This window comes from Folsomia candida, unplaced genomic scaffold, assembly GCF_002217175.1.
Source record: "Folsomia candida strain VU population unplaced genomic scaffold, ASM221717v1 Fcan01_Sc031, whole genome shotgun sequence".
In the NCBI taxonomy this organism is placed as follows: domain Eukaryota; kingdom Metazoa; phylum Arthropoda; class Collembola; order Entomobryomorpha; family Isotomidae; genus Folsomia; species Folsomia candida.
Genome location: NW_019091223.1, coordinates 918,439 through 941,534, shown reverse-complemented (window position 1 = coordinate 941,534; position 23,096 = coordinate 918,439). Strand labels below are relative to the sequence as shown.

At 36.4% G+C, this 23,096-nt stretch overlaps 2 protein-coding genes across 4 annotated transcripts; one reads left to right on the top strand and one right to left on the bottom strand.

Moving 5' to 3' along the window:
- Positions 1 to 5,616: 5,616 nt before the first annotated feature.
- On the top strand, positions 5,617 to 9,959 carry LOC110860349 (VIP36-like protein). Of its 2 annotated transcripts, XR_004837273.1 has the most exons (6): positions 5,617 to 5,973; positions 6,446 to 6,985; positions 8,992 to 9,029; positions 9,108 to 9,321; positions 9,387 to 9,524; positions 9,693 to 9,959. XR_004837273.1 is itself a non-coding variant. In XM_022109390.2 (4 exons), exons 1-4 carry the CDS (start codon positions 5,734 to 5,736, stop codon positions 9,283 to 9,285), a joined length of 996 nt encoding a protein of 331 aa, XP_021965082.1. In that variant the 5' UTR covers positions 5,617 to 5,733; the 3' UTR covers positions 9,286 to 9,367. The 2 variants fall into 2 exon arrangements, 1 of the variants encoding a protein (XP_021965082.1); XM_022109390.2 differs by lacking the exons at positions 9,387 to 9,524; positions 9,693 to 9,959 and having other exon boundaries at positions 9,108 to 9,367.
- Positions 9,960 to 16,136: 6,177 nt separating this feature from the next.
- Positions 16,137 to 18,685, bottom strand: LOC118439173. 2 transcript variants are annotated; one of them, XR_004837267.1, is made up of 6 exons: positions 18,328 to 18,685; positions 17,993 to 18,262; positions 17,762 to 17,789; positions 17,633 to 17,681; positions 16,954 to 17,551; positions 16,137 to 16,820 (listed from the first exon to the last, which is right to left on the bottom strand). XR_004837267.1 is itself a non-coding variant. In XM_035860261.1 (5 exons), exons 1-5 carry the CDS (start codon positions 18,335 to 18,337, stop codon positions 17,240 to 17,242), a joined length of 669 nt encoding a protein of 222 aa, XP_035716154.1. In that variant the 5' UTR covers positions 18,338 to 18,685; the 3' UTR covers positions 16,901 to 17,239. The 2 variants fall into 2 exon arrangements, 1 of the variants encoding a protein (XP_035716154.1); XM_035860261.1 differs by lacking the exon at positions 16,137 to 16,820 and having other exon boundaries at positions 16,901 to 17,551.
- Between the last annotated feature and the right edge of the window lie 4,411 nt (positions 18,686 to 23,096).

Genomic DNA, 23,096 nt, shown 5'->3' with positions numbered 1-23,096 from the left:
TTGTGGCTTCTCAAAATTTTGGATTAAAAAATTCAAAAGCTCGTATTGTTACAATATGATTTGATTTTTAGATTTAATTTTAAGTTATTTATGAATTAGGGAAGGTTTAGAAACTTTAAAATTGCTGTAACTGTTAAAATTTCTTCCGTGATTTAAATAAATCGGGAACTAACTACAGTTAATTTTATCTTTCAAGTACTACCTCAAACTTGGACATTCGAAGACAATGTATTTTGGCAATCTCATTAATTTAATTTATGACCACTTGACTTAATAGTGTGAACATTTAAGCAGAGCCCTGCTCACCATTAGCTTCATAGGTAAGAAGAGCTCTCCTACTAATGTTCACATCATAGTTTTCACCCACCTTCCAACGTCCTCTCAAGCTTTAGAAGAACTTCAAAACAGTTGATGTACTTCTGTGCGCCGGATGGCCTCATAAGAACCCTAGCTATGAATAAATAGATGGGAAGGAAGAAGGTGACAATAAACGTCAGACAAAGCGTAGACTTATACCACCTGCCTCCACGTGACGTCGACAGGTGATAGCATCTTGCCAACAAGGCCGGAAGAATGAAGACGGCGGCAAAAACGTTTATTTTTCTGAATGCTTGGATATGCCAGCTTTTCTTGGGTTGTGTAACACGAGCCAGTTTAAAATCCCATTCGAAATAATACGTCGTGTAAAGGGCTGATCGTTGAGTAAGAAGGACGGCGTTGCGCAAGAGACTTTTAAACACAATTTCCAACATTGTTCAGTTCCTAGGAAAATTTCTTTAGGTTTCCTGACGTTGTTTCTAATTGGACGTCAAAGTTGGCTATAGATCGGTTAGGCGACGACCGATGTGCTTTTACTCCAAGAGCACCTTGACTAATTAATGGGAAATACACTAAAACCTTTATGGGTCATAATTTAAAATAGTAACCAAATTAAAATCATTAGGTTGATTGGAAAAACTTTCATGCGTACATACATATATATGCCTAAGCAATATGCATATTTACAAACCGTTCTGAAACTCTTAAGAGCCCACGAGAGCAGTTTTATGTCAAGTTTTATTCATATCTTCCGCTAGACTGCTTAGAATTGTTAGAAACGCGAGACGAAAAATGGAACAAATAGGCGTCACCCAGTTTCTACCTATTGACCTTAACGTATTATTAATTATTGGGGTGGACGGCCAATTGGTCTTTGTTCCTTGCACTTTTACACGAAATTATGGCCGAAAACAAAATAATTTCTGGCAGCTGGTTTTAATCAAGGCAAGCACTGTGTTCAAATCTCCTTGGAACCAAGGACAGACTAGACAGACAAGGTGACCCCAGTGAGGTGGCTTATTGAAAAATTAGGTACTTGTTTATTGACCTGATTGAGGACCGGACAACGTTTTTGAGCATTAATTAAATGGGAACAATTAGTGCGCCGGTTTGTATTACCTTAAATTATTTTTCATCATCATTAAATTTGGACACAAAATAATGACGTTTATATTTTTGCCAAATTGGAAAAAATAGGGACTATCGGACCTCATTTATACAACCCCACGGTTCAAAAAGTTGTTCACTTTTTAATGTTACGTAGTACGCAGTTTATGTAGGTGACCAACGTGTATTGAATGTTTAAATGTTTGCAAAAGTAAACATAAAAGTTGTTACGTTTATGTATGTATTAAAATTTCACAGCTCCATAAAAATTGGACTAACGTGCTATACCTTTAATATCAACCTATTACTTCACAGCATTACTCACTACCATTTTGGTAGAGTCATAGGTACATGTGTACACATATTTATCCCGCTTTTTAGCATTTTAATACTGGATTTCTAAGAATGCATTGACTTTGGTTTCAATATTTCATCTTTTCCATGCAAACTCATTCATATTTTAATTGTAATCTTAATTTAAGTTTATCTAAATTTGTTAGGTAATACTAAACCGACCTGATATATAATGCATAAGTAAATATGATGATTAGTCTAACAATAACTAAACAGTAATAATTACTTGGAAAATTTCATTCCCGCGAAACTTGTTGCTAGCTTATAAGTAACATCAGATGGTGCAAAATTTAATTAAGGCTTCAACATTTAAACTTAACCCAAGCTGATTATCCATTCGCTTATCTTGGTAACGCTTTCCCAAACAAAACCCGTTAGCGTCCCATAGAGACTCCGACAGAATATTAAAAAAATAGTCTTATTAATAAATTTGCGAAATTTTGGTCTTATATGCGCTCTATTCACCGCACATTTGTGTGGTGAATTTAATATTCACATATTTGGTACATAATTAGCCTCCCAAGAACGAGTTTAGAAATAAATAAGTACATCACGTGACAAATTGGGAAAAATATCGCATCGCTAGTGTACATATGCCAACAATAAAGTTACCGTGATATTAGCTACTCTGTCAAAATAGTTGAGAAAGTATTTCATTCCAACCCCATTGTGTATGGTTTCGACTGAACTCAGAAATTCGAGACGTATGCAATTCGGCAGCATAGAATCCAATTGTCTTCGCCGTTCCGGGATTCTCCTATTTTCCATGCGCATCCCCATCAAAAACGTTTTAGAAAGTTCCCCAATCCTTGCAACAACGCAGATCGTATAATATTCCATGATTAAGGACATCAGCCAAATCACTATGGCACCAGAAATTAGAATTGTCGATTTCCCGCCATTCCTTAGAATCTGCGTTAGCACTAAAAGGTGCGCACAAGTTGATAGAACAACGGCCACGAAATGATGAAGGCGCGGCATTACGAATTCGATAAATAATTCTTCTTCAATTATGGTCATGACGCGAAGCATGTTGTACATTTTGATGGCCGTATAGAAACTTAGACCGCCGCGAAGTTTGAATTTTTTTCTTCCATCATTTTTGTCACGATTAAGGAATAGCATCCACACGTAGAGGGAGGCAATGCTGCAGCTAACAATGAGAAGACAAATCCCAATTGTGGCAAGCATCATGGTAACGCCAATGGTGCCCAGGATACCGAGAGATATTTGAATTGAAATGGGAACGATGGGAGAGTATAGTTCGAAATTGTGGATAGCGAGAAACATCGTGTATAGCGGATTCCATCGAAAGAAACAGAAAAAGGCGATCGAAATTGGTAAAATGGAGTCCAATATGCCAAAAAGTACGAGGGGGTAGCGAGTCATTTGTCGGACAGCAGAGTCAACATCGTCCCCTCGTTTGTAGTCAGACCGAGGAATCATGTCTAAAACAACAAGGTAATTATTAAAGTCGAACGTGTAATCAAATTTTCAATAAGTTCAATCTCAAAATGTTTGGTGTCAAATTTTTCATAATTATCATCTCAAAAAGTCGTGAATACATTTTCTTACAATGCTGTGATTTTTACAAATTCACTACAAAAGTTTTTTTGTTAAGCATGATTAAAGAACCTTTAATAATGCGCACAATGCAGGTCTACAATGAAGTTGACATCTTAAACCATCTGTTAGCGAAAGGCTTTTGGAAAATTATTAAATTTGATATAAAGGGTGTAAATTTAATCCGGTAACATGGATTTTTAAATCCCCGCTTGAGACAAAATCAGTCATAATTATTGATCCCGCTAATATTTTTCTTTGAAACTTTTACCATAGGTGGAATGAACATATATGTTAATAAAAAAAACACCGTAAAATTGATATGAAGGTCTTAGAAGCGGCAAATTCCAACTAATAATGAAAATCATCCAAAATTCGGATGTGCCGGAAAAAGTTCGTAGAAATGCGGGAAAATTTTTTTTCACGGATGAAAAATGACCCGAACAATCCAAAACGGTCCCACTACCAGAAAATCAATTACTATACTCAAATTTCCTGAGTTAACTTTTTTTTCTGAAGTTTTTGTCCAAATAGTGGAATGGAGCAGAAAAACGTAAAACGGATTAAATTAAAATCGTTCACAAATAACTCATTGTGGTAAAAACTACAGTCGGATAAGCATTATGATGTTGACCGAACTTATAATCTAACCAATTAAAATCATCTGTCCCCTGAAAATAGTGATGACCATGGTGCATTGACATAAACGCTATGAAAAAATGGGAATTTGACTGCTTAAAGAATTTTGTCGCCATATCAAATGCACCAATGACTCGCAAATTGAGTTGTATCCTAAATTACACTGACAAAATTGAACATACAGAACAGCAAAGAAATTAAGCCAATCGTTGATAGGGGTCCTGAAAATAGGGTTATGAAGTTATGGTACCTAGTGGGTTTTGAGCACGAAAATCATCTTGCCCAGTGCATGAAGCATGACCTTCAGGGCATAATCCAAGCACGTGGTGAAAAGACTAAATAATAAGGTAACTTCTGAGGAAAATTGGTTTTTCTAATATCTGCAGTTTCGAAAAAAAGACATTTTCTTTGCAGTAAAAAATGTTACCGGATTAAATTTACACCCTTTATATTTAAAATTAGATCGTCAGCCTACTTTATCATAAAAATACCTCCGTGATAGCTGAGCATTGAGAAATCTCTTAGTGGAGAAATTCCTCACGAATTACATGTATTTACGACCAATGGCATTACTTTTCACCCACCTTCCAACGTTCTCTCGAGATTTAGAAGAACTTCGAAGCAATTGATGTACTTCTGAGGGCCAGATGGTCCCATGATAAACCTGGCGAAACAAAGGTAGCACGGAAGGATGAAGCTGACAATGTATGTCAGACAAAGCGTTGACTTATACCACCTTCCTCCGCGTGACGTAGACAAGTGGTAACATCTGACCCACAAGGCGGGAAGTATGAAGAATGCCGTAAAAATGTTTGCTACTCGAAAGGCTTGGATGTGCCAGTTTCTCTTAGGTGGTGTAGCACGAGCATGTTTAGTGTCCCATTCCAAATAATAAGTCGTGTACAGGGTTGATCGCTGTTTGAAGAGGATGGCGTTACGTAATAGACTTCTAAAAACAATTTCTAGCATTCTTTATTCCCAGCAAAATTTCCCCAGGTTTCACCACGTATTTCTGATTCGAGCTCAAAGTAGGCAATAAGTGAGTTACTAAACGGCCGAAGTGTTTTTATTGTTTCTCTTCAAGAGCACCTTGACTAATTAAAGGGAAAATTCATGGGTAATTTATATTATAAAAAATTACCCAAATTAAAACGTCCAAGTTTATTGGTTTTAATATTTGCAGACCCTGAATTAAAATAATTTTGAATCCGTGGACAGAATTACGAAAAAACTTTTACAAAGTGAGGAAATAAGTTGCCTTACTGAACAATTTTGTACTTTTTTATTGACCTGATTGAAGATTCGTGTGCCTTATTAATTAAAACGGAGCAATTAGTGCAAGGTTCGGTCAGCTAGTACCTGTATAATTTCGATTTTTTAATTACCACTTTAAATTATTTTTGAATTAATGAAATGCAGCAGAAAAAAATGAAAATCGTATATCATATTTACATATTCAACTTGCACTTCTAAATTATTTAATACATACATTGCTCAAAAATATTAAAACCCACTCATAACATACTGCGATGCATTAAATTTTTATTATCAGAAGATAACACTAATCTGCCCGGCTGATTAAGTGCTTGTCATGCCATCGAGATCTCTACCTGCATTGCAAACCCACTACCTGATCATGCACACATTGCCTGACTGCGAACGTGGCAATCAGACTGGAGCTCCAACACCATCCATTCTATAAAAATAATATTTAATACCCAAATTTCCTTTAATCATTAATAATAAATTATAATGTTGACATCCAACAAAACTCCAATAAAACATGTGCTCACCTTTGCCCTTTTGTGTACCCTCTCATTCCCGAGTGTTTGGGCCCAGTTCTTTTCTATGGACTATAAGGAAAGTGCTTATCGAGAGCAGCACTCCCTAAACAGACCCTACGCCGATAGTGGACACTGGGATGGATTTGGTGCGGCTGCAATAACCCCAGAATATATTCGGCTGACTCCAGATCTCAAATCGCAACAAGGGGTAGGTGAATGAACAACGCATTTCACACTAAAGGAACGTCCATATATTACGTCATCATTTTAGTGGGTGGGGGGTTTAGGTCCTCCTATCTTTCCCATGTTAAAATTCCGAGAGGGTAGATAGGGGCTGAGTTCGAAAATATTTGATGACGAAATATATGAACGGCCCCTAGCTTAATTATCAAAAAAAGTGTTTAAATTATAAACTACCTGTATCTACACTCTTTGAATCTTGGTATTGAAGAAAACTAAGTGCATTGATATGTGATTTAAAGTATTAAACCGATATGCCACACTTATATTGAACTGGTATTGAAATCACACCACGTAGAAATAATTTAAATACTAATTGGTATTGAGTTTCTTACCACGTATGTATTTAGTCGTATTTCAATTCCAAGTCAGTAGGAACACGGTAGAATCGCATAATACTCAAGTAGAGATTGATTTTTTAAGGGTGTATCTTCCACCAGGGAATCTGGAATAACAAACGCGTCGATATGCGGGGCTGGGGGGTTCACATTAATTTCAAAATTCACGGACAAGGCTCTATAAATGGAGATGGGATAGCCTTCTGGTACTCCAAGGAACGGATGATGCCCGGTCCCGTATTCGGATCAAAGGACTATTTCTCAGGTCTCGGGGTTTTCATCGACACCTTCGGAAACCACGTGTCTCCATCCACTGCTTCAAGAAGTGAATCACACCGCAATCACGAACACCCTTACATATCCATCATTGTGAATAACGGAAGTCAGAAATATGATCATGATCACGACGGGGGTCATCAAAATTTGGGTGGATGTTCGGTAAAAGTTCGAAACAAAAATTCCACCCAAATCCTGGTCCGATATGACATCAGTATGCTCACCGTACTTCGCGACGTCGATGGGAAAGGGTTGTGGGACATTTGCGCCCAAGTGGATGGTATCGAGCTACCGACCGGATATTACTTTGGGCTCTCAGCCGCAACAGGGGATCTGTCTGATAATCACGACATTTTTTATGTCCAGGTGAGACAATTGGGTTGTTACCAGGGTTCGGAAAACCCACGGGGTTTTTTTGGAAAAGCCCAACCTCGAGGGTTTTGGTTGTTTTGTGGGTTCTTGGGAGGTTGTGGGTTTTTGTGGGTTTTCATAAATTTTAGGGCAGGTTTAACCAAAATTTCCAAAGTTATATATTTGGGAAAAACTTATTTAATGTACGAATTTATCATGCAGTTTTAATCGTTATGATTGACTTGGACTGTTAAATCGAAAATTCATGTTTAACATTGAACCTGGAAATATGCAGTGATACTTGGAAATTCAAGCCGCACATAAAAATTCTTAAAACTTCCTGATGAATCCGACAATTTAATTAGCATTCATCTCAGTTGTAGTTTAACGAATTTTATTTCAATCTGCCTTAAAATCTTACAAAAAAATGGGAAAACCCTCAAAGACCTACAAATATCCGCAAAAACCCCATTAAGCATTAGGGTTTTTCCGGAGATTTGATACCCCAAAAACCCACAAAAGCCCCAACCCAGAAAACCACGAGGTGGCGAACCCTGGTTGTTACCGGTTTGGGAAATAAGCACTCCCGTATTTTAACGGGCCCAGAGCACGTGCTCACCTGCTTAACATTGGGGGCGGGCTGAAATTCAAACCTATGGTGCTTATTTAAAAAAACGTGTAATAACCACAATCTCTAAGTGACTAATACAAAAGGCGTTAAGACATGGTTTTGACGAATTCGCGGGTGAATATCTCTGGCGGGGAGTTGAATTTTGAACTGATTTTTGGTCAGTTGTAAGATAATACTCTCAAAAAGATATATTTAAAATTTTAGGCCGATAGCTTTATAAATGCCCCCTCCAGTGCCCCCAGAGTTGGAAGGAGCCAAAAAAACACTTTCCAAACTGAATTACTCATATAGCATGATAACCTAAGAGGTCAGAGGTGAATGATTGTTAATATTACAACCCTAGATAATCATTGCATGTAATAATAAAAGAATCTACATGAATTACATAATGTTGGGCCTCCATCGTCGCTGATACTTTTTCATGAAAATTGATAAATTGGACCGTGCACAGGAAAATTGACCTGCTGACCTTGAACGCGGACCCACTCGGTCAAATGAAGATTGAGGGCAAAGCTCTAAGTGTCCCAAATAATATTAAATTAAACAGTGAAGATTTTGTGTAAACAGTTTTGGAGAACGACCCTAGCTAATCAGCTGTCGCGGAATCCTAAAAAACTCGTGAACTTATTTGGAAAATTAATGGTCAAATTTTTTAGAAAATAAATTTTACTAATCTTTTTGTGTCCCCTACTGCAGAACTATTTTATCTACAAGGTACAAGTGACAAAATAATAAAATTATTGCGTTTTGGTTAGTTAAATTATTTCTGAAGTTCGACATCGAAAACGACGGGAACTTTTCCAAAAATTTTATAAGGTCTGATGAAAACTCAGTCCGTGGGGTATAACCACTTATCAAAATTTTGTCAAAAGTACTTCAAGTGCAATATACTATAGGTACCTTGGATAAAAACCACGTTAGGGATTTTTAGCATCAAAGTCGTAAAATGTGGGGGCCTTAAAAGTGGAAGAGTTGCGTTAAAGAGCGCATTCCATTAAGACAAGTATGAAATTAGACTGCAAAACGGACTTAAAAGATACGCATAAGGCAAACGTGGTTTTATATAGTGAAAAGCATGCTAAGTCCCTTAAAAATAGTCGCAAAGACGATTTTTGCATCAGGACCTAAGAAAAAAATATTTAGTTCAACGCCATTTTATAAGAACACTGGTTTGGAAAACTAAAAAAGGACACCTCTCCAAATTTGACCTTGCCTCATTTCGCAGAGTACACAAAATCGGAAGCCAGACATGTTTACCTATAGTTTGAGACATGGGCTTTCACATAAAACAAGTTAGAAATCTCTACGACTAAAAACCATCCCGCAATTAAAGTATGAATTCGTCAAAACCATGTCCTAACGCCTTTTGTATTTTTCCATATTTGCACAGACGTACGAGGCAAACAATAACGAAATGGGTGTCCATAGGTAAACTATTGGTACATACCTATGTAACTACCAAATAATTATGATGATGTGTGAATATCTGTAATGTCCAAATAATAGGATACACGGGAGTAGGGACGGTATTATTCCATCCGCAAGAAGAGATAGATCACCACAGGATGAAGGTGGGGCCTGGTCTGTCATCAGAATTATTCTAGTTTTAGGGGCTGTAGGTGTAATTGCCGCATGTGGATATGGACTGGTCGCCATTACTGCAACTAAACCTAAAGGAACGTAATGAATTTGAAGGAATGCTTAGTTCGAGAGCAACAAAGTACTTAAAGCTATGTGTTAATAAATGTTTTAAGCAATTTTAAAGATTATCATTGCAATATTTAGCCATACATTGGCACTTGCACGGTGTTCGATTGTACTTCGGTTAAGTACGGATGGCTCGCAATGCGATTTTTGATACGTCCAGTGGCCGCGGAAGCTTGGGGACATGGGGACAGTCAATGTATTTGTCCCCACATTATCGTGAGGGTTTTTTTTTTTTTTGACTCAAATAAATTTAGGGAATTTCAACCCTTTATTACATATATTTAAGATTAGTTCGTACAATGAGAATTCCAAACACAACTATTCTAAAAAAAAACAATTTCATTCATTCACGAAAAACTGAAAGAAATGGCTTTATATGATAAGGAAATAAGAAGATTCAGCCTAACCTGACACCTAAGTTGTTGACATACCCACGACGCCAGGTAATGGGTTGGGATCCTCCCTGGGGCTGTGGGTATGTCAACGCGTCCCTAACCTTACCGATGCCAAGTGCTAGGAAATGACTGAAAATAAAGAACCTTCCCAACCCGGGTACGCTCGCATTTTTTGAAATTTCTATAGGTTCTTTAAAAGAATTTAGGAAAGATGTGCCAAATGCAACTTAATACAAGAAGTAAAATTACATGCTAATTACAGTTTAGTCTCCCACGCCGGTGGATCTTCTTGGGAGGAGGACTTTACTTGTGTCATCAGGGGTAGGAATTAAACACTGCCTCTGACTCACTCTGCTTCATGACCACGTTATTTAGTACAATGACAAGTCAATAAATAATTCTTAGGAAGAGATTTGTAGAATAATACATGCTTATGTAAGAATATTTTAACTACCTGAAGGTGGGAAATTTTATCAAAATATTATTTTAAATTGAGATTAATGTTTATTCTATTGTTGATCATAGTGTATAGTTTATATTTTTTCCATTTTCGATGGAAATTGTCCATCAAAACTTTCCCACCTCGCATGCAAACATGGAATTCAGACAATATTCGTCCGAAAACCATGTGCCTAAAGTGGGACAAATAATCAAAATTGTCCCCAAAGTGATTTAGAAAGTGAACATAGGACTTATATATCGTGCAAAGACCACAATAAATAAATATATTATCGTACTTCATATTTCGAGACCCATTAATCCCTGATCGAGACATTAGTCAGGTCTCTGCTGAGAATTTTTGAAATAAAAAGCCAGAGGGGCTGAAAATGGATACATTTAAAATAATGACTAGATTTTATATCTTTAAATGGACAAAAGGGGCAATCCCTACCCTCATGTATGCCCATTGACTCAGCCATTTTTGGCGTTAGACCAGTATTGTGCAAAAGTTTATAAATTACGTCTTTCTCTGGATTACTCACCTCGCTTTTTTGAAGGGTAAGCCAGGCGGAATTATTTAAGGTGTCGAGTGATACCTCAGACCATTTTATTTTTCGCTATTCGTGAGGGTTATGTACATACATAAAAAACGTGCATCCTTGAGGACTAGATAAGACTAGAATCTGAAAATTATGGTTACGAATGTATATTTATAGTAATCATAATTATTCCCCTGTTTGATATACAAATACTGACATAATATTGTGTAAAGTGATGTTGTGAACATCACTGAAAAAACCAGTAATGCATTTGTATACATGAATTAGAACATTTGTACACAAACAATCGCGCTGGTATTCAAAGTTTGATCATTAATAAACGTGCCGATAGCTTATTTGCGTTGATGAACACTGGCAACTTTGAAATTTGTGCTACCTATTATATGTAACCGAAAAGAAAATCTTGTCGGTACAAGCACATCGCACCACGTGGGTCTGTTTGTACACTCGAATAGCTACAAAATAGTGTAGGATCGTCACGAGGGCTATGTGCAGTTTCCGAGAAAAAATCCAAACAATTGGGTTCTCCGCACAAATTATATGCATTCATTTTCAAACTTACCCGGATATTTCTCGGTTATCTTGTCGGTACAAGCACATCACACCACGCGGGTCTGTTTGTCCATGACATGCTTGTTTTTGATGAAGGGGGTCAATCTCTTTATGACACATCTTTCAATTAGAGTTTAGAATTCAAAGTCTTGCAAATAATAAATAATAGTTCCTGAGAAAAGCTATGTCCACTCTCTTCGCTACTTTCACCGATCCCAGGAGGGCAGGTCGGCAAACTGATTTTTTGAAATTTGCATTTCCACGTTCCTCCTATTTGTCCAGTACTCGGTTAATTTTGTTACAATGGATTCCTCCATTTGGAAAAAAATTGCGAGTGTTTTTTCGATCCCTGAAACAAAATTTTTCGTACGTTTTGGCAAAACCGTTTTGCGACTTTGTCGGAATTTTTTGCTCTCATTTTAGAACGAATAAGGATAACGGATTTTGGTTTTCGGATTCAGAAAGCTGATTAAATTCCGAATGAGATGTAATGGGCTGTCAGAATTTAACATGACTCCTAAAACAATTAAGCGAGCGCGGCAAACTGCCACTTTCATTCGTATCATGCCCTTACATGGATTGGGTATTTACTGACAATTTATTAATTTTCTTTCAACAAATTGCCTAATGAGAAAACTGGTATGAATGCTGTAAAATTGTGATAGGCGTCAAAGGACAAGGGTGTTGGTTATGTGTAATTGAAGTTGAAGTTCGTTTACCATTTACGAAGACATTCTTAGCATTGCAAAAAAAACTTGAGGAAACTATTTTAATAAATCGTACTTCGCATCATCATAAACTAGAAAATAACCTCAAGGTCTTAAACTGGATTTGGTCAACAGAAGAGAGAATATGACTTAATACATACCGGAAACTTTACAAAGAATAACATATTGCAACAATATGTGACGACGAGAAACTGGTCAATTTGTTTGTTTCCATTTGAAATTGTTTTCGAGACCTCTGAATAACTATTCCTACATGGAGCGCTTCAAATCAGAAGTGATCTTGGAAACATTTCCCAGACAAGCAACGTTTACGATTTTTAGAAATAAAAACCGTATTCTTTTGCGAAAGAGATGCAGATCAAACTAAAATCGTCCAAAAGATTCACCACTGGACTCTTGCCGATGAAGGCATGATCCAAGAAATTTGACGTTAATCTGGAAAATTAGAGGCCTAGATTACTAAGTACTTAGATTGTGAAATCAAGAAGTTGTTTTGTCGACTTTTTTTCGACAAGTATGTCCCCACGGTCAAAATCATCTTCCGCGGCCACTGGATACGTCCGTACTGAAATACCGATGGACATTTTTGCAGTGTACATACCAGGGTTGCAGAAATCTCGTCTCACCTTCACAAATCTCATCTCACTGAGATATAGTGAGAAATAGTGAGACATGAGAAATATGTGAAATAGTGAGATTTATGAGCCATGCACTAGCGCCACCTAGCGGACGGGGTCATGAACTACAAGTTTATCTCATTATTTCTCATATTTCTCACTCAGCCCCAAGTGAGATGATTGATATAAATCATTAAATCTCACTAAATCTCACTAGGTGATGTATATCACTTGTAACCCTGGTACATACATGTACCTAAAAAATATTACTTCAAAAATACCATAAGGTATACCTTATGCTTTTGCACTACCTTTCAATTGAATTTGAACAAATAATATGAATAACCTAACTCATTATGCATACACGTGCTCACAAATCGTTTGTCGAGTCAAACAATTTTTCCAACAATGATACTGTTGCGAAATAAATATATATTTACCCTGCACACCTATATATCTACGTGACGTAATAAGCACTTGTATATAAGACGTCAAACCTTTGCCCCAAATTATTGTTACCTTTGCGGAACAAATCCTAACCAAAATGGTTGATTACCATTCCGTAGGGTAAAGAATTTTCGTCGTGTTATTTTGACTGAAAGTTTACGAAATACTTAAAGGCAAATTATAAATACCTAAAATGAAATTCTGCCGGATATAACAATCCCAAATATAGTGCTACAATTTCGACAATGATAATGTAGAATAAATGATTTATTTTTACTACATGAACTGCCATACTTACCTGGAAGTAAGTTAGCAAGCAAAATGAAAATGTAAAAACTAAAAGGAGTATAATATTTGGCATAATGGTTTCCCGACAGAATTAAAAAGTAAGTAATCGTATTTGTTAAAATTTTGTAGTCGTTAGGTTAAAATTCCCAAAAAAAAACAAGGTTCAAATGACACATACAACAAATAACAAATTACACATATAACAAATTAAATTTAATTGCCTTTAAGCATTAACAGATTAAGATAGATAATTATAATTTTCTCACATTTATGCACATTTATTTTTCGGGATTCGTTATTGCCCGGGATTTTTGTTGGGTTGCTAAAGAAATTCTTTGACGTTGCTAACGAAATTTAAGACGGCCAAAATTTATCGTTTTTAACGCATATCGTCGTACTAATTCTAAAAAGACCGAAGTGCAGTCGATAGTTAATTTTAAAAAGACCGAACTACAGAAAAAAATTCTAAAAAGACCTAAGTGCAAGCATGTATTTACTTATGGCAATATCTTGGCAAAACGATTCTTCATACTTCGCGCGATTTAGCCATAAGTAAATGCATACTGGCACTTAGGTATTTTAAGAATTTTGTTTGTAGTTCGGTCTTTTTAAAATTAACTATCGAGTGCACTTCGGTCTTTCTAGAATTAGTACGACGATATACGAAAATTATTAGGATAACTAAGTACATAGTTCTCGATCTAGTGCAATGTAATCTAAAACGATGTTATAATTAAAGTGCAAACTATAACTTCATAACTTCAAATTGTTCAGTAATATGCAAGGTAGTTTTATTTAAGGTTGCTAAGGAATATGTTTAACGTTTTTTAAGGTTGCTAGGCAATTTCTAAGCAGCTGCTTGTAAATTTTTGGTGTCCGACATTTTACACACAATTATTTACACATATAATAATTTACGCACCTAACCAGTTACACACAATTACTTACTCACCATCATTTACACAACTTGCACAACTGAAAATTACCCTCTTTCGTATCACTAATTTTTTAATAAAATTTCTATTTAGGCGCCTGATAGCATGAAAACACGAAAAATTCACTTTTTGACATTGGTCGATATAGGGAAAACTCAGAATTATAAAATAATAAATAATAATAAATAATAAATAATAAAATTTCAGAAAAAAAATATCGAAACAAATACACTTTTTGCAATCGAGGTTTCCACAATATAAATATACTCACTTTCTTGGGAAATTATAGTAGTAAGGTCAAAATCGAAGAAAGCTAATTCATGGCTACCGATTGTTAATTTTGCCCGTTCTTATTTTTTATTATAAAGAAAATGTGTCTAATATAAAGCATTTTAACTAAAAGTTCTGTATTGTTCTATGTACTCTTTAATAAATTTAATTATAATATCCAGCCTGGACATGTCAGACGTAGAGTTGCAAGGGAGTGAGACGTGTTCCCTGGGTTTTCTGCTGCGAGCTTCATCCTTAATTTGAACAATTTTTAGCAAGTTCTCCATGTCATCGGATATTACAGACGAATTTTTCCCACCTTCGCAAACTTGTCCCTCGTCCTCATCTAGGATACTTTGGTCAGGTGAAGAATCTTGGTCACTGAAATTTTCAGTATCGACATCGCTTGTGTATTCCGAACTCTCGCTGCAATCATTTTCAGAAATCTTGAGCTGCATAGCTAACTCCAATACCGTTAGCCCGTCTATATCCTTAAAGTCAAATATTCTCCCCAAGTTTTTTGATACTATGAAGGCCAGATTTCTGAATAGAAGAAAAAATATGCTCATCCTTTAGCATCGCATGGAAAAATGGGTCACCATTTTGGTTCGTTATCTCCGGCGAAACCTTGTTTTCCACAAGAATATCGAGAATATCGTAGAAATGAGTTGATTTGAATCTTTGTCCCTAATACCAAGTACAACATGCATAATGCCATGCATTCCATAAGTTTACTGGGTTTCTGAAATGACAATCTGCTCCATGCTCAAGCAATATTTTTATGATGTCCGACTGCGGGCATGATTCCCGGCAAGCATTTTCAATTGCCCGCATAAGCGGATTGTCTCCATTTTTATCGGGAAAATCAATTTGAGGCTTCAGAACTGACATATTACTTAGAATAAAATTTAGCGTATTCTTATTTCCACGCCTAATCGCAATTATGAGAGGTAACCTTCTATGGTCATTTTTTTCGTATATTAATTCAGGATATTTCGACAAAATCCGGACTCCCACTCGATAAGCCAGTTTTTCATTTGCAACCCATCCTGTTGCCAAGGCGTGTAAGGTAGTATATCCTTTAAACCCTTTGGCCTCTGGATTTGCATTTTTACTCAATAAATATTCTGCCATTTCGAACTTTCCCCACGACATAGCGCGCACTAGTAAGTTGTCAGAGTCGCTTCGTGATAGAAAGTCTCCTTGTAAATCAAACCCCTCCACCAGTTCAATAAGCGCCTCTAGGTTCATGTGCATGCAAGCCTTAACTGTAGTTGTGATACCCGCGTTCCAAAGTGTTTCACAAATATCACTTCGATTAGCCTTAAGTAATCGTATAAAATCTTGACCAAGTCCGTGCAAATCATTTCTTAAAGCTGATGGCAATGCATACTCTACCAATATTTTCTTGACTGCATTTTTCTCTCCAAGTGCTTGAATTATTTGTTTAGTTTCGCTGAAAAATCCTTCTTTCATCATTAATGAAAGTGATCCTTTCTCCAAAAAATATTTTCTGAGATGAAAAGAAAGTCGTTATTATTTTAAACAAATCATACCAGCGATACTTAATGAATGGGACGTACCTAATTATATCATCGTGGTCTGCCACGTGCGACCACAGAATAGCAATTGGTCTTTTGATCCTATAATAGTCGAGAATATCTTCCTCGGTATCATTAAATTGCAGATAATCCTTGCATCCGATAATGTCATCCAATATGTCATGTTCACGTGCTTCATCTCTTTGTATTGATATAAATGTTTCTTGAATTAAGCGATGAAGCTTAGCTTATAATTGAAGCTTGAATGCTCAGAAGTTGTGTAATTAACTAAGGAGAATGTCGAAAGGAATGATATGGCACTTTTGAAGACTTCGACTGACCCACGCAGGCCCAAACTCTCGTTTAAAATTTGGTCAATGTCGTGTTTAATAGTGGAGATATAATTCAGGAAATACACAATGGGACAACTAATGTCGAAATAGGCATATCTCTCAATAATATGTATTGCTAGTGAGGCATACAAATGATTCGATTCCATTAATTTGTCGAGAGTAATTTTAACACAAACGTATAAACTTTTCTTGTACTGCAAGTTCAGGTTGTCTTTCTTATTGGGATCGTGTGGATATCTAATAATTTTGGATTTGTCCTTCATTGCTTCAACAAATTGGACGATTGTGTATGAACTGTGAGCGATGGTTCCTGCCATAATACAGAGAATTATTGGTATTCGGTCGGACTCGGCGACCAGGAGGGAAATATCAGATTCAGCCGACTCTATGAATAAAATTGATCAAAACGCAAATTAAATTTTAAGCCAAAGTTCTTAAAAGGATACAATAACTTTGCCCCAGGTTAATCAATTTAATTATAGCAGTTTATGGCAAGCTTCTTTTAAATTTTAAATTACCCGGCAATATCTTGGATACCAATTCTCTAGCTTCACCTTCTTGTAAAACGTCCACCCTAAAACTTCCAATTTCCCCCATTCCACTCAGAATTATAATCTTTTCCACAGATGTCAGTAAGACGGCTATATTGTCCACGTTTTTGTTAAGCGGTAAATATTTCTCGATTTCTTCAAATCCATTTACATTGTCAAATATGACTAAAAATTGTTGCGGACTTTTAGAAATTAAGAAATCGTAAAATCTATTGGCCAGCAGAAGCCCATCATTCTCTTGGAAATCTTAAATTCATTGATTGTGTAATTCCCTTCGAATTTTTTCTATGATTCCAGTTTCGTGTTCTGCATCTATCCATATTACTCCATTAAATATTTCCTCTTGAGCGCATCTGTTTGCAATGCTTTGTGCAGTTTGTGTTTTTCCGTGACCTCCAAGACCGTACAGATCGACGAGGGGAAACCCAACCTGGTGACTTGGATTTTTCCCCCATTCTGTGAGACATTTAACAATGTCTTCACTAAGTTGAGTTCTGCCAGTGAAATTTTTATCAGGCTTTGGAAAGGGCAAAAAGAGAATTCGTTCTTCCTTCTTCTTCTTGGCCTATTAGAATCATGTTATTTATCAACTCCGTCGAAAAAGCACAATAAGCAAACAAAGTGATAAAAATCTGTAGGAAATTACCTCTGGTCCCACGTCTCCATCTGGGTTGGATTCAACTGAATTATCCGTTCTAAAGCCGACAAAAAATAAGTTTTGTTAGAATATATGTAGTTAGATAAAGATCACGGAAAACTTAAAAAAATTCATTACTGGTTTAAAAAATGGGCCTCGATATCATCTAAAATAATAAACTTATTAAGAAAACTTGTTATAGTAAGAAAATCTTTTCTGAATATTTTCAAATAAAGAATTTCGCAGGCCAGGTTCACATTGAATTTGAACCTGCCACCAACGTTAGTCAAATAGGGTCGTAATTATGGCTTGTAGAAATCCTGGCCTGTTCAATTATTTACTTGGCAATAGTAGCAATGAGTATTTTACTAGATATCGTTTTAAGTCCGAGTTGACTCAATATTTTGCATAATTCTCCCACGGTAGCTTCCCCTCTGAATGCGGCGACCCACTCCTGAAGCATTTTTTGGAACAGGATATCGTATTTTAAAAGGCCCATCACCACTTGGGGATAATGTCTTGTTTCGAATTCAGCACCTAAACCAAGTTCGTGTGATATGTGGATCCAGTTTTGCATAGTGATTGGATCTTGCACCATGATTTTTGCGATAATTTGTTGATCTCTTGTATGAGTAAGTACTAGAAAAGAAAGAATATGTAACACAACCCAAGTTTGAACATGAAAATTTCAAAGTACTACAAACCTCTTTCCATTGTAGATATTTAGAGTTAACTGATTATATTTATCTGTATTTGCTTCGTACATATATAGGTATGTATTTATTTACAAGCCCTGAGATGATTACAGCTGCTATTTTTTGTTGCTTAAGTGTTGCAAAGCATACAAATAGCTATACATACAACTTGTTAATCAATATTTTCGCTAACGTCGTAATACTTGCTTACGTTGAGTTGATTTGAATGAACTCAGTTGATCTGAATGAGATGAGAGGCGATACTGGTTTACATATTTTCCATAACTTTTTTATATGTGAAATATGGCTGAAGGAATACAAAAATCAATTCATGTTATAGGGGTGTGATTGTGTCATACATATAGGAATGTCGGGCTTACCAATACGGGCACTCATTAGGAAAAAGATCTGTTTGCTTGTTCATTCTTGATAAGCTTATCTAAACTAAACAATTTGTTTCAGATAAACTACCAAACCTAACGTATTATAAATTTAAGCATATGAAATGTATCCAACAAAAGTCATACGATGAGACTTTTTATGAGATGATAATAAAATATTGTTTTAAATATATCGCTTATTTCGATGCTGAAATGAGCGTGTTGGATTTTGGATTTAGCCAGGAATCTCCATATTTTATATAATATATTTAGTTTCATCTAATTATATATTTCGAAAATGAGTAATTTTACATGAAAAACTGAGATACGTGCTCGACCTGATCGTTCAGCGGCCAATCTCTCCCGCTGGAAACCCGACGGTCATATGCTCGTCACAAATATCGTCACAACTTGACGAAACGTGAATATTACATTGAAATTGCTTCAGTTCGTTGAATAAGTCATGTGGGGTTTAACGTACGCGTATTAACTCATGGCGGTTGCATACAGGCAGGATAGGTAGGACAGGTAGATTTTAACTAGGTAGAGTCGGATAAGTTCCATTTGGACAGCTACAATTGCATAATACTACTTTGGACAGCTACAATAGCCATACAACTAATAACTCAAAATTACGACGTATAACTTAATTTATAAATTATAAGTCAAGGAAGCGGCATATTATGTAACTGGACTTATAGTTTTAGTTATAAGTAATAGTTTTAAGCTAAATACATACATATGAGTAGCAATAATGAAAACCGGAATCTCGAGGGCCACAAAAAAATTTGATTTTGTTAAGATTTGCATAGTTGGTAGAGGTGATTTTTGTGAGTGCAGAGGTACCAATACTTTGCTTCAACTCCGCCCCTTTCTCTAGGGGGAGTGGCCGAAATTGACAAAAATTGCAAATGGGGCAGCAGATTTCAAGATGCTAGGTAAAGATATCGAGATGCTACTTGCGCCAAAAGATTCGTAATTTTTTTCTCTACAACCCGAATCGAGCATTTAGGGAAATTCGAAAAACGAAATTTCGAAAAATAACTTTAAAAAAATTTTAATGAAAATTTGAAGTCTCACGACACCCAATAAATGGGGTATCGTTGGAAAGGTCTCGGGGAGTGGATTAAGAATATATATACTTTTTGGGGTCTGGGACCACCCCCTGGAAGTTTAGAAGGCAAAGAACGAAAATCTGCGGTTGTCCAGAATTTAACACAGCAGTGGATTGGGAGCTAACACGGAAGAACGAATGGGAAAAATTCAAAAATATTCTTCTGGCCCTATGTTCTCAGGGGGTGGTCCCAGACCCCAAAAAGTATATATATTCTTAATCCACTCCCCGAGACCTTTCCAACGATACCCCATTTATTGGGTGTCGTGAGACTTCAAATTTTCATCAAAAATTTTTCTAAGTTATTTTTTGAAATTTCGTTTTTCGAATTTCCATAAATGCTCGATTCGGGTTGTAGAGAAAAAAATTAGGAAACAAATGGTGAAAGTAGCATTTCGATATCTTTATCCATCGCGGAGAAATCCGCTGCCCCGTTTACAATTTTTGCGAATTTGGACCCCTCCCCCTGGGGGAAGGGGCGGAGTTGAAGCAAAGTATTGGTACCGCTGTACTCACAAAAATCACCTCTACCAACTATGCAAATCTTAACAAAATCAAATTTTTTTGTGTCCCTCGAGATTCCGGTTTTCATTATTGCTACTCATATGTATTTTATGCGGTCCTGCAAATATCTGTATGTGAAGTGTTAGGAAGACGTTATCATTCTCATCAGTTTATGATTCTTCTATTGTGAAAGTCATACACAGACAAACGCCAAGTTGATACAAATAGGTAAGCTCTTTCTATTTAATAATTTAATATATTATCGATCACTGGACTCTACACGACCAGACAACTTGACCAAATACCTTATTCCTCCGGCTGACCAATAAAAAATCATCAGCTTGGTCATTTACTTAGGATTAGTTCCTCTACTTCGTGTCTGCCCCTGTAAATATTCTTCGTTTCCTCAAGGTACGCTCTTGCATCTGAAATACCAGACATGGCTGTATAACATAATGCTTGAACGGACAACTTTTTCAGACGAAACGAAACCTTGCATACGTCTTACATATACACATTTATTAATTAATAAAGGCATAAATGTGTATGTGTATACATATACCTATACAGAAAGTAATACATAGTGTTGATTTAATTTCTGATCACTTTGAGTACAGGTTCGAATACATGTAATTTTGAAATGAAAAACTTTTTATTGACCAAATCGTTTATAGATTGTAATACCGTATATTCTGGGTGTCCTTAGACGATTTTTGATGTACTGAAGTTTTGTCCTGAAAATTTTAGGACGGATTTTCCAAAACAGTTTTGGGATTTTTTTTTCAACATGGCTTGAAATTGTAGAATTTGAGAAACACTATCGCGTGGAACTAAATTTAAAGGTGACCGCCGAAATGTATTTTTTCGCCGCGTCTACAAACCTCGTTGTTCATAACTGGATTTCTCGAACCACTGGGACAGAGCTTTTATCAAACGGCGTTACCTTGAGAAATTTTGAGTTCATCATGGTTACCGATAAACCGTCTATAATACAAGGCTTTCAAACCCTGTACGCACCGTTTGATATGATTACATGGCAATTTTTTCTGTATTCTTTCCTCGCACTTGCTTTTATGATGCAACTGCTCTCACCAAAGAAGCAGTGTTACCCTCGCGCGATAGTGGCGTCTTTGGGGAATAAGATTTTCTGGATTTTATCAAACTTGCTCGGTCAATCTGATGGAATCTTGCTTATCGCTTCAAGAAAGACATCCATCCTGTTTCCATTATTGCAGTGTTGGTATTTGGGTTGCATGTTTCTGGGAAATTTCTATCAAGGCGAGGTATATTCTACTCTTACAGCACAACAGATACCTTCCTTGCCAAGAACAATGGTTGAACTGATAAATTCTAAGTTTAAGATTTTGACCTTGTCGTCAGTAAATGTTTCACTAAATCGTAATTCCATTGCACTCATGTCAAGTTTGCAATATCATTTGAAATTAATGTTGGACGCGTCGGAAGAAAGTAGTCGTTCAACCCTATATCTCGGTGCTTTAATGAAACAAATAACTCATTTATTCATGTGTGAATCGCATGGTAAATGCCAATCGGATTCTTCTTTCTTATACGACAGTAACGGTACAGCTGTAAATACGAAAGGTACTATTGCTTTTATGGATTTCATGGAAAGAACAGAGCAGATCGTAAACCTCATGGGAATTAGTAACACGAAATTAGTTTTAGGAAACCAGGAAGATGTCAACTTACGAATGGCCGTTTTGACTGGTATCAGAAATTATGTATTGCCATTTATCAACTTTGCTTCGGGACAGTTACACTCGTCTGGCTTGTTGGAACGATGGAAGTTACTGGGAAATTTCCGTGCACTGTATTACGATGTGGGAATCCTTTTTGGCACTTATAATTCAGAGTATTTTAGGAGAAGGAGGGTCAACGCCAAGGGCCCAGTTGTGTTTAATGAGTCAAAACCAGTATCAGTGAAAGTAATAGAGAATTTGGTCATGGTATTTGGAACACTGTTATTTTTGGGAGCCGTAGCATTTGCAGGTGAACTTAGGGAAACGATTATACTTTTCTTTACACGTATTTTTTTGGTGATTGGGAAAAAGGTTAGGAAATTATGGGCGGGTATCCGATCAATCACTATTTTGAACTTAAATACTACGGCACATAAAAGAAAAAGAATCACATGAGGTTAGGAAATCACGTGATGAATGAGGTGGGGCTTGGGTTAGATCTAAAACTAAAGGTCAATAGGAATTTTGTGCAGTTTGAGTTACTAAAAAATGTGGAAGAGTTGTTGTTAGCAGTTTGTGTCATATTGCCTGTGACAGGGTGAGATATCTTGGCATATTTGTGCCTGCGTGGGATTTACCTACTTGTGTTGATATTTTGACAGTAAAACAGCAAGGGATAGAGCGGGACGGAGATGACTAAATAGTGAATAGTTGTGTACATTAATCTCATTACGTTAATCTCAGACGAACATATACTCCAACGTTTCCTACGGATAATTTAGCAAGATTGTTATATCTGTCATGTCCTGAAATAAATGATATTTAACACTAGTCCAATCTCTTCTCGAGTAGTTCCCGAGATAACTTAATTGTATACATATTTTCACATCGCTTAATCCACTAATAATAAACAACTAGCTTGGGTAATAAAGCATCAATTATTCATAATCGTAAACAGGCTAGAAGTATGAACTAGCTACTCAAGAACTAGCTCCTCAGCAGGTTAGCCCAACACGTAACATTCCATCGCCCCTGGATATTGTATGCATTGCTGCCAACGCCGTAAAAATGTTTAAACTA

Coding starts and splice junctions, on each gene's coding strand:
- LOC110860349 (XM_022109390.2), top strand. CDS start 5,734: ATGTTGACATCCAACAAAACTCCAATAAAACATGTGCTCACCTTTGCC. Junction 5,974..6,445: donor ATCTCAAATCGCAACAAGGG/GTAGGTGAATGA, acceptor ATCTTCCACCAG/GGAATCTGGAATAACAAACG. Junction 6,986..8,991: donor ACGACATTTTTTATGTCCAG/GTGAGACAATTG, acceptor ATATTTGCACAG/ACGTACGAGGCAAACAATAA.
- LOC118439173 (XM_035860261.1), bottom strand. Junction 17,790..17,992: donor CGGACTTAAAACGATATCTA/GTAAAATACTCA, acceptor TTATTATTTTAG/ATGATATCGAGGCCCATTTT. Junction 17,552..17,632: donor ATGGAGACGTGGGACCAGAG/GTAATTTCCTAC, acceptor TGATTCTAATAG/GCCAAGAAGAAGAAGGAAGA.